At 40.0% G+C, this 11,811-nt stretch overlaps 1 protein-coding gene across 1 annotated transcript in view; it reads right to left on the bottom strand.

Annotated features, from left to right (window-relative positions):
• Positions 1–2,594: 2,594 nt before the first annotated feature.
• Positions 2,595–11,811, bottom strand: part of RC3H1 (ring finger and CCCH-type domains 1) — a 35,588-nt gene continuing 26,371 nt past the window's right edge. The window contains exons 14-19 of the mRNA XM_010172284.1: positions 8,872–9,082; positions 7,647–7,737; positions 7,392–7,527; positions 5,236–5,379; positions 4,505–4,620; positions 2,595–3,121 (exon numbers count right to left, since the gene is read on the bottom strand). Coding sequence (XP_010170586.1) covers positions 2,968–3,121; positions 4,505–4,620; positions 5,236–5,379; positions 7,392–7,527; positions 7,647–7,737; positions 8,872–9,082 — 852 coding nt within the window. The 3' untranslated portion in view covers positions 2,595–2,967. The remainder of the gene's footprint in view (positions 3,122–4,504; positions 4,621–5,235; positions 5,380–7,391; positions 7,528–7,646; positions 7,738–8,871; positions 9,083–11,811) is intronic.

Genomic DNA, 11,811 nt, shown 5'->3' with positions numbered 1-11,811 from the left:
TGTTGAAAATGAATCTGTAGATTCAAACGTATCATAACCGTCTTTGAAAATTCATTTTACATCAAGAATTACGGCAGTCAAACAAGGTACATTCTGGGCTTGTCCTCCTAGATTAGAATATTGCACTAATTACCTCAACTAAAATGAGCTCCCTATTGTTAATAAAGACACAGCAAGAAGAAGTAAACTAATTAAAAACAGCAATGAGAAGGCTGATCTGACAGTGGTGCTCTGCATTTAAAGATGGGAGAACAGGGTACGGTGCCTGTGTCAGTGGAGTTGTGAGGAGGCTGCCAGGGGAACACGTTAATCATCGTCATGCCCAGAGCAGAGAAGGAAGGAGAAGACCTGATGGGCTCAAAACTGCATCAGTCTAGCTCTGCTCAGCTCCAAGGGGAGCAGCTCTAGAGCTCAGCCTCAAGTAGGAGATACGGATGGACGGGGGCAAGGTGCAGATGAAGCTCTTTTAGTGCAAAGATGATTCTTTGCCAAAAGTTAAGAAGGGTTAGGGGAAAAAAAAAGAAGCAGCAAGCTTCAAAACTACTCTTGGCAATCAAGAGGCCAAAGTTCAACTAAAATGAAATAAACCTGTGTGAAGACATATGGAAAATGTGGGCGTGTGTGCTGAAAAATGCCTTTATTTTCATTCAGTGCTTCTACCTCCCAGACATTTGATCACAACAGCTGCGCTCATGCGAAAAAATTCTTAAAACATACCCAATATATATACAGATATAACTATGTATATATGTATATATATATATTTATATATAAATTTTTATTTAAATAAAAAAGAAAGCTCGAATCCCAAGCCAATATGTGTATCAAATCCTTGACCAGCCAGGTCTGTAGGGCATAATCAAATTCAATGTGAAATAGTATATAAACGCGGTGCCTTGACTGGGCAAATTAAATAATTGCTACTCAAAAGAGTCTTCTGTTTGGACTCTCCTACTGGTAGGCAATAGTGGGACTGTATCCCCTCCCACCCCCCATTTTGTTTTATTTAACAGTATGATGAATGCAAAGCTTAGCCCAAGGTTGCTATGACCTCAGCAGGAGTTAAGGTTAAGGAAAAAAAAAAACCTAAAAACCAAGAAAATCATTAACTCTTGCTTTACCCAACCAAAGCAATGCAGTAATTTATTACATAACCAGTGCTTTCCAATTTAGTAGTCTAACCCAGAAAATAAAAACGAGAGCAGGCCAAGAAGATGCAGAGGGAGCAGCACTTCAAAATAATTCTCCACAGAGTTCTTCGTATACAGGATCTCATCCCAGTGCATATCAGAGTCAAAAAAGTGTGCAGCAAGAACAGAATCTCTTTCATTTCTTTAACTTTTAAAGGAAACACCTAGAAAGGCTTACATTTTCTCCAACTTATGCTTACAAAGCATTTAATTGGAGAAGCAGCACACTAGATCTATCAAGAAAAATTTGCTTTTTAGCACTTCTGACAGGATCTGTGCTGTACCTTAGGTGGTCATTTTGATGCAACCTTTCCCCTGTGAAAGGGGGAACCTTGGAAGGATTCACTGCAGCAGTGACAAACAAGCTGCAGACTGATTCTCAGGTGTCAAATTCTAATACACACAGACCTTAAACAATGCCAACTTTAAAAAAGAAATAAAAATTCTCCTCTATTTTTTAAAGGTGGCCACCATTGATGTGCACAATCAAAGATGTTAGTCTCCTTCAGTAAAAGGCCCTCACAACAGCATTACAGCTGATGTATCACTGAACAAAAGAAAGAAGAAAAAAAAATCAAGTTATAGAGGAAATTACTTAGTTTTTAATAATAATAAAATAGCAATGAAGAAAAAACAAAGGCAAGAGTTGCTGAGAAGGAAGCATCCATCAAAGGCCTGTTTCAAAAGGCAGAGAGATCAGTAAGTCCCTCTGCCTCAGCTTAATTGTAGGGACTTCTGGTAAGCGGGTTTCAAAGGCATAATGAGAAGGGGGGAAAAAAAACCCCCAACAACCCAGCAACCACTGGATGAACTAACACATTCACCAGCTCATCTGCAGTTAACACCCTTCTAGCAACTGCATAACCTTACGTTCACTCTACTTCTTCTAACCTCTAGAGATTCTGCCTTGGCCACAGCTGCACACCTGCACTGGTTAGTGCAGCCTCTCTACCACAAGCCTCAGAAATCCCCACGCTGTAGGAGACTGGTCTGTGTTCTGCTGACCTCTTTAGTCCCAACAGCAAATAAAAGACCAGCAACCTTCAAATAAAATGTGGTGGACACTTATTTTGTAAGTCTCTGTAATTACACGTGTTGTGCTGGCATACACACAAAGGACTGCAGCTGTTGCACTGCAAAGATTCTGTCACTTGTAGTTTAAATAATTGAAGCAAGAAGTCTCATACAAACTAGGGTTCAGTTCCTAGTCACAATGAGAGGAATTGCTTTAAGAATGAAATTTGCTGCACATCTTTTGACACTGCAATTCACAGCTACTCTCCAACCCTCTTTCCTTGTTTACACTTAAATCATACAAGGAAGAGGCTAGGTTGTTTTCGTTGTTGAGAAATTAAGGTGATAAGGAATTATGCACTGGGTATGTAATAATACCAAAATAAAAGAAAAAACCTACTTCATTAAGATCATACAATTAATCAAACAGAGTATATATATATAATATCTTTTTTTTTTAAGCCCTGGGATCCAAGGCGTCCAAAGTTATTAAAATAAAGTTCATTCACAGAACAAAAACAAATTTAATTTGAATTGCTTGCAGATACTGCTAATTTTCATTTTTTTTTTTAATTAAAAAATGCGTTAATGTGAACTATGTGCAGGATTTGTTTCTAGTAGTTGTGTTTGTGCACATTGCCTCTGGACCTGCTGCTCTGCTACTGCTGTTGCTCCTGGGTTTCTCCAATCACCCCTGGAAAAAAATGTGATGGAAGCTACCAACACCCCAGCAAAAGAAGCTCTGGGGTATGCTGGCCTCACTTCATGGAGCAGACGTGGGCGTAACTCCCGCTCTCTGGGAGTCGTGGTTGTCTCCTCCTCCCTCTGGGTCCTCCGACAGGCTGAGAGATGCCGTCTTGTTTGACAGGAGACCAATGTTCTCTTGTGTCAAGGCTGATCCATTCGGAACATCACTGCTAAAAGAAGGTTGAGGAGAAAGGGGAAGGGGGTGAAGAGAAATAATGGCTGAGATTTTTCATTTCAATAAAAGAACTTCAATATTTGTTGCTGCAGCCTCTCAATGAACCGTTGTGAACATATGTAAACGTGTCAAGACTTGTCTTGTATAATAAATAGGTTGTCTGTTATTCTGCAGGTACTTAACAGAAAGAGAGGAACTAATATAAGGCTAATTGAAAACAAACAAGACTGCATATTTTTAAGGTTCTAGATTAGTTATATTCTGCAAAGTATTTCAGTATATCATAGAGCAAATCTTATCATAGAATGGTTTGGGTTGGAAGGGACCTTAAAGCTCATCCAGTTCCAACCCCTCTGCCATCAGCAGGGACACCTTCCACTAGACCAGGTTGCTCAAAGCCTCATGCAGCCTGGAAGCCTCAATATGCCCCAAGACATGGCGTATCAATCTGCACAATGCACACATTCCAGAATATTTAACTTATTCTGGATAACTTATCTTCCCTTTTTTTTAATTTTTAAAAAAATTAAATAAGTGTTTCAATTTCATCACTTTCAGAATTTCATATGGAAAAATTAGTTTCTGAGCTGGAGGTGCAGTGCAGAACTCAAGGATTGGTTATAGGAAGAAAGTGCAGGCTTCAGAAGCAATTGAGAGGGATACATTTTCTGAATAAATACACTTTCTGAATAAATATCCAGATTCCAAACTGCTCACGTGAAGTTATGTAAACTTGACTTAGTGAAACATCTGCAGCATTTGAGCTTTTCTGTTCCAAGTATTAGTCTGAATGCACACAAAAGCTTGCAGCCATCTGAATATGGTTGCTGTGTTGATTTCCAGCATTCCCATCCAACACTGTATTTCAGTTGATTATAAAACGTGTGTTTAAATCAATCCCAGCTTCTACAGAGATAAAAATTACTGCCTACAAATAAAAGTGGACTTTGTTTCGAAGTTGCATACCTTCCTAGACAACATCCACATCACAAACCTTAGCAGGATGGAATAACTTTCCTCTCACATTTGGAACATTGCTTTTCTTTGAAACTAAAATGGTAGATAAAGATTTCTTTTATGGTTGTTGTTTATCTCCTGCTCCTCCCTACTAATCATCCAATATTGACGAGATGGATTTCTGGTCTTGCAATTCTACTGCTGTGTTAACTGATATATAGTCTCATTCCACTCACCTATTCATCAGCTGAAATGGCCCTTAATTCATGCTCGCACTATAAAAACTTAATTTGTATAATCTCTTCCTAGCAGATGCTTCCACATCAGAGCTACTGTGAGGCAAGGGTTGTTATTCACATACTAGAGAGTCAAATTAAATCATTCTCCTGTTATACAAAGAAAGGTTGAAGACCCATGTTACCTGAATGTCAGTGCGAGGTCCTCAGCTGGAACCTTGCTTTGCGGTTCTAATTGTCCATTTTCTGTCTGTTTAGTGGTGCCCAGTTTGGTTTTTATATCCAATGAGGACTGGCTCTCCTTTAAAAAAAAAAAAAAAAAAAAAAAGGACAGAAGAAAAATTCTTTAACACTGTTTTAAAAGAATCTGGGACTTCATCCTTTGAGACTGATGATGAAGGCCTGTAAATTGGAGTCATACAGTGTAACCCACAAAAGCTATGAGACAAGAAAACAGACTCAGGAAGATATGCTCATCCTCTCAGGACACAGTATTTCCCAAAAGGAAGGGATGATCCTTGTAACAACAAGCAAAGACCATAGACTGTAACAGCACACAGAGTTCTGAACACTAGCCTGTACCTGCAGATGGTATTTTCTATGTTAAAGCAGTTTATACAACTCATGGCACAGTGACCTTGGAGACGATTAATAGTTTTCAACAAATTCAGCGCCATGCTTATTTTCCAATGGTGACAAAACAACAGCAGAGTGTTTTGAAGTTGCTAGAATTGAAATTCTTCACAAAGAAGAATCATGAAACTCTTCAGGAGGTTTTGAAGAATAAAGAGGTGAAGAGGGAGATGACTCCAGCTGTGGTCATCCAGCAGAGAGCCTTTTTGCCAGGGTGGGTGAAAGGGCTGCAGCCAGCTACACGGCTCTCCACCTCTCTGCCTCCCACCCCCACGGCACTCACCATGCTCAGCTCACGGGTTCTCTTCCCAATTTCCCTTTCCACCTGGTGTAGCTCCAAGCTCAGCTGTTCACTTGAGATCATCCCAGGCCACTTGGGAGGTGGGGGTGGGGGCTGTGGTTGGCCTGCCAGGGTAGTCGCCTCCCTCTGCAACAGCAGCCTGTTACTAACAGCCTAAATGCATAAAGCCAAGCACATACACAACTGAGCACACAACACACCAAGCACAGAAAGAGCTCTAGGCCATAACTCCAGAGTATTGCTTATTTGCAAAACCCAGGCCTTCTCTCTCCCTTTTTAACAAGGTCTTAATTGAAATAATTTCCAGTGCAAGTTTGAACATTTTTTTACGTGCAAACAAGTCTTTTCACTTTTAAACAAACAGTGTTAAATACCTTTCACTGTAATAAATCTGCATGGGTTTTCCCCATACACCACTCCCTTCTCAAAACTCAGATTAAGTACATGAACAAAACCACTACTCTTTTATGAGCGATTTGTTGAACAAAAGATAGCAGCAGATAAGCAAATCTGCTGCTTTATTTTACAGTAGCAGAATTTATCAAATTCTACAGTAGAGCCAGCATTATTACTAAATCATCTAAAGTATCTTGAGAGATGTGGGTGTCAGTATGCAGCTCTCTACAGACCCAGATTAGAAAGCACAGGGACAGAGAGGGGCAAGTGACTACAGTCATTCACAAGCTGCAAGTTTCTAGCAGCCAAGTAAAAGCAGTGACCATATCAGCCACTCCAAAAACCTGATAATACTTGGGCATCAGTTCTGTAAGTGTGTGCTCTGCATCTAAACACACTACCTACTACTCCAAATAACCAAACATCTGGCTGGTCTTCAAGTAGAAATGCTCATTTATTTGAGAAGAAAAAAAATAATCTAGTTCATGCTCTGACTGCTGCAACCTTGCAACAGGTAAATCAATAAAGCCTCCTGGATTTCAAATATCTACTTGCAGCTTTGAACACAAGAGAGAAGCTGAAAGCTGCTGTTACTCAAAATCACTGATTAGTTCTGACAAATTCAAATTATGGTAAAAATCAAGGCTCAGAACTCAACTATGTAGGATTTAACACTGACACAATCACAATAATAACGAGCAGGAGAGACAGGCCACTCAGGGGTTTTGCAACTTTCCAATACTCTTCTATTATGGCAAAGGCAGACATGCAAGATTTAAAACATTTGCTCTTCTTGTTCCCAAACAAGAGCACAAGAACACAAGTCACATTTCAAGTAACTCAGAAATGCATACTACTTGTAACTGCTGCTGCAACTGAAGAAATGTGAGCTCTTACAACTCATCTGCAACACCAGGTTCTTAGGTAACCACAGTTCCAGCAGAAGCTGCTATCCACTACTTACAGCAATTCCTTTTGGGAAAACATTAATATCAACAGTTGCTGAGGTACCTACAATAGTTTCCTGGTAAATATTTACTGATTTTTCCTATGAGGGGAAAAAAAATAGTAACTAAAGCTTTGCTAAAACAATTCTTTCATTATGCCTTGACATTTCTCCCTCTGTGTCTCACAGAATACAAAGATTTTGGCTCATTAACTCTTTTACAAATGCAGACTCCCATCTTTCCTTATACTGCAAGTGACTACCTTTCTTCTAACCAAGTAGATATAAAATATTAAGCTTTAATTTTTCAAGCTAAATATCTTTAATATTTATTTTCTTGGCTCTTGTGGTTTGCACTATTTAGGAAGAAACAGGTACAACACAAAGCCAAACATGAAACAGATGAAGGTCATAGCTTCTGTACATAAAATCAGACATTTCCAATGGCAGCAAAGCCAAGAGGAACAGGAACCTAGAGCACAAGTTTGCCTCTGAGTTAACAGAGGAACAGAGAGGGGGGGTAAGTGAGAGAGAGAAGGAAAGCAAACCTGAATGAGCACAGAGTGCAGATTCAAGTATGGTGTTGATTTGCACGTGAAGTGCAGGGAAGTTTCTGCTGCTAAGCAGAGATGGTGACACTTGTACCATGGTCCTGATGCCTGGCAGCCCAGAAAGAAGTACTGTTACTGAGTATCATTACAGTTGGAAAAAGATCATCAACACATGAAAAGCAGCTTTACTAACTTCATCTCTCTCCATACCACCCCTCACTACTCTTCTGAGAGTGGGTACCAACCTCTAGTCCTCGCATTTGTGTCTGCTGGCTAATCTGATGGTCTACTTGCTGCAGCTCCATGCGCAGCTGCTGCTCTCGCTCCGCTGAGGGCAACTGTTTCCCATGACCAGCCACATCTGACATGGACAGTCTCTCCCTTTGGGATCAGAAAAGCAAAAATAAGGGAAATTTCCAAAAAAAGGCTTACTCCACTGGCACAGAAAAAAAAAAAAAACAGATACAGAAAAAGACAGAGGAAAAAAAAAGCAATCCTACCTGTCATTGAAACGTCCCTGAGAAGGTATACTTTGATGAGGAGAATATGGAGAGCCTCCCCAGCCACCGTGAGTTCCATAAGGACTGTAGTCTGACAGTGAACAAAAAGAATACCATGTTGCATTACTACAAAACTATCCTTTAAATAGTTCAGCCAATACACAGAGCTGGACAGAAATTAGAGGACAACCAGGAAGGTCAGCCCTCTAGCAATGAACAGGTCTAACATTTCTTCTGCTAAAATGAACACAAAAATACTACGTGTGACCAGTCTCACGTGAATAATGTGTGACCCTTCCTGCATGTCCAACAAGATTTGCTACAGCCTTCCAGAGCCTATGAGCTTGTGAAGTACTTCAGACACACAGGGGGATGGGGACACAAAAACTAACTTAAAGCCACTATAAGAGCAATTATTTTTATTACTTAAGTTCCTAAAAGACTAAAGAGTTGATTAGTAATTCTAAGATACCTAGTTAACACCAGTTTGAAGATTAAGTTTTCAGGCAAGCCAGAGTTCCATCTGTGATAAAGTCTAGAAAGTTAATGCTTGAATTAAGCAAATGAGCTTGTTTTCTTTCCAACAGTTAACTCTTGAAAAAAAAAATCTAGATGGAAGTTTGGGGGGAATATAATTAAGTCTTTTCTTAAGATTATTCAGTGCACCTCAAGAAAAAAAAACCAACACATTTTTTAGAGTAAGATATACAGCCACACTATACATGTGATTAGAGAACAGATGTGCAGAGGACTACTCCTACTTTATCTGCTTTGCCTAACAGTACACAAAACAACAGCTACATTAAGCTTGCAGCAGCAGCAGCTATCCATAAAGTAGGAGCACAATGCAATGCTTTGTTACGATGGTTTTGAATTATGTTTTTGAGAAAGCAGTAAGTTCCCAGATTCTACTACAACGGATTTAAAAGAAGCCTCATCTCAGAGGGACCAGCAGAACAAAATGACTTTTTCCAAACGAATCACCAACATGTACACTGCATGTGCACAAACCTGTTTGTGGAACAGGAAGCAGTGGCAGCCTTTTTTCTTCAGGCTTCTCAGTGTAGCCCTACCTAGAGTTATTTTTAGTGGCATAACATACATCTCATCTATACTTCTAAGACAAGAAAAAAGGTGACAGGGGCTGTCTTCAACTTGCTTCAACTACACTGTAGCACTAAAGAAAACAGCAACAGCCACCAAAATCCTAGATCACACACTGTACCTGAAATGATTGATTTGGTGGGAGCTCCCTGAACTGCCATGGCCTGCATGGGACCAGAATTCTGGTACATTGCTTTGGAAGTACGAGAGATAGCCCCAAATCTTGACACAGTTGGTCGGTCTCCAAACGGAATGAGGTCATCATCACCGGTCTCTGCCGCTCTTCGCTGCATGTCTAGTCGCTGGTCACGCATGGCTTTACTATCTACGTTCTAGACAAGATATGGAAAAGGCAGTCAAAAACTTACTCAGAAATGAACAAAATCACATTCCTTGTACAACAAGTTGGTAACAATATAGTCAGTCTCTCCTGTATTCTCTATTCCATTCATCCTTCAACTAGTCTTCCTATTCTTCAGTTTTTAACTCTACTGTTCAAAGTTGATGGCTCTTTAAAGGTCTAACTTCAGATGACCATTACAACCACCACTGTGAAACAGTTGCATGATTAATTGCAAACAAATCTACGAGAAGGGAGCAGCAGCAAAAGAAAACTAAGAGAGAAAGTCTCATGGGACAGAAGGGGAAAAAAAGACTTCAGAACAAAGTCAAAGAGGAGATCAGTGGGCATCTCTGAGGAATACCTAGAATCATAGAATGGTTTGGGTTGGAAGGGACCTTAAAGCTCATCCAGTTCCAACCCCCCTGCCATCAGCAGGGACACCTTCCACTAGATCAGGTTGCTCAAAGCCTCATCCAGCCTGGCCTTCAACACTTCCAGGGAGGGGGCATCCACAACTTCCTTGGGCAACCTGTTCCAGTGTCTGACCACCCTCACAGTGATGAACTTCTTCCTAATATCTAATCTAAACCTCCCCTCTTTCAGCTAAAAGCCATTTCCCCTTGTTTCATCATTAACTGCCCTTATGAAAAGTCCTGCTCCTTCCAAAGTACAAAATAAATTTATCTGAAGTCCCGTGTTAAGAACTATATCACCTAACAGTCTGTAAATGACTCAAAATAGGTATTATTCAGTATAGCACCTGCTTGGACATGTCTAGCACATCTTTTCAGGCACATTATTCATTAAGTAGTAGTACTGCTTGCAATATCCTTGTTTCTAACTCAGCTTCAGGCTCAAAGACCTTAATGGGTCAGCAAATGAACAGATGAAATGTTCTCTCTCTACTCCAAGAACTTTACCAAGCAGTCATGAATGAAGAGGTGTGCACAGAAAACAAGCTCGATTTAGCAGGATAAGTCAATTTGACTTCACTTACTTGGAAGAAGAAAAAACAGATTATCATAAAGATTTTTAACACAGTTTTTTCTTAAGATAAAGTTAGGCCAGTTATGGGAGAAGTCACCTGGAGTAACTTCAAACTAAAAGTCAATGGGTTGTTCCCATGAATAAACTTTAAAAAAGCTTCCTCAACACAGAAGAAACAAAACAAAATACACACACACCTCCCCTCAAATAATCACCACATCCAGATAAACACCAAATGGTAAGAGAAATAAACAGACTCAATGAAAAAAAAAACAAACAGGAAAAGTGCTTAGCTAAATGGGAAAGCTGCTGCCTGCTAGAAAATGTAACACGGTAAGAATTACCAAAATAGAGTTAAGACTTTGCTAGAGAAATGAAACTGTAGCACAGGACTGTGCACAACAAAAAGAACAAGGTAAGTGAGGCTACTGCACAAAGACGACTGGCTAAAGGCTAAAAACTTCAGTATGGTCCAAAATTAAAATCAAACTCCACAAGCTTTCAGTGAGGAAAAATATCCCTGGAAACAGACAAGATAACATTGCTAAGGCAAGAATAAAGGGTCAAAATGGCAGTCACAACTCAGATGGAAGCTAAATTCAAGAAATGTAACATGCTGAAATTGGAAGAGGCATTAGACAGCACCTACTTTGTAATTAAAAAAACTCAGACATTTTAATCTTGAGTCCCCAGGATGCTAGGACTGATTTTAATTTATTTCCATTTACTTAGTGGAGGGAAAGAACACAGAGTTGTAATTCCAGCTGCATAAAATCCAGCCTGATGCACTCTCAGATGATACTATTCTTATCCTTGGTAAAAAGGAATTTCTTCTGAACAATAAAAAAAAACAAAAAAAAGAAGGAAGAATTAATTCACTTGCCATCTGCAGTGAAGATCTCTGGAAAATTTTTTCCTGTGAGGAGACAAAAACTGAAGAGCAGCAGAGATCCTATTTGCTTATCTGAAAAGTAGCTCTGGGGCAGAACACCACTTTGTTTAGCAATGAAAAAGGAGGTTGCTTCTCCAGAACCCTATTACTTCTCTAAATTGAGTTCCAGTTTGTTTGCACCCTTTTCCAGCAGCAGGGACAAAAGACATGAGCTGTTTGTTGGTTCCTGAACGCTGCCACTTGGACAGCAATAAATCCATTCCAAGTAATCTTAGTACTTCCCCAGGTCAAACGTGACAGCGTTATGACTCAAGGCAAACACTGTGCAGGACAGAGAGCAAAAAAACCTAAAGGTGCAGATGAAACACCTTTTCTTTCTCTGCTTTTTCTGGGAGAAAGGCTCCTTTTTGCTCCCATTTCAACACACTGCCTTTGAGGTCTTACAGGAAAGCAATTCAGTGGACAGAAACCAGACGCATTTCATTCCAATGAGGCAGAGGGCAAACAGGGAACCCTGCTTGGGGGCAAAGAGAAGCTGGACAGAAAAATCCCATGATTTAGTTAAGTGGCTGCAACAGGGGAGCCCCTGTCCACAGAAGAATAAATTCTAGATAGAAATTTCTTCCCCCTCCCCGTATTGGCCAAAGAAAGGTCACCATGACAATGACAATATATAAACAAAAGATGGTAGAACACTTTTGCAGATGGGAGGTGAAGGAGGAAAAACAGATGTATCTCAAATAGTCCCTCAGACTAAACAGTCCTTTCTCTTGAAGATTTGAATGTCTTCCTACTTGCATGGGCTACCAGCATACTGCTTGCTGCTGATGTTAGGAAGA

This window comes from Antrostomus carolinensis, unplaced genomic scaffold (genome assembly GCF_000700745.2).
Source record: "Antrostomus carolinensis isolate BGI_N321 unplaced genomic scaffold, ASM70074v2 scaffold30447, whole genome shotgun sequence".
NCBI classification, from domain to species: domain Eukaryota; kingdom Metazoa; phylum Chordata; class Aves; order Caprimulgiformes; family Caprimulgidae; genus Antrostomus; species Antrostomus carolinensis.
The sequence above is the reverse complement of the archived record's forward strand: the minus strand, read 5'-3'. Positions and strand labels throughout refer to the sequence as shown.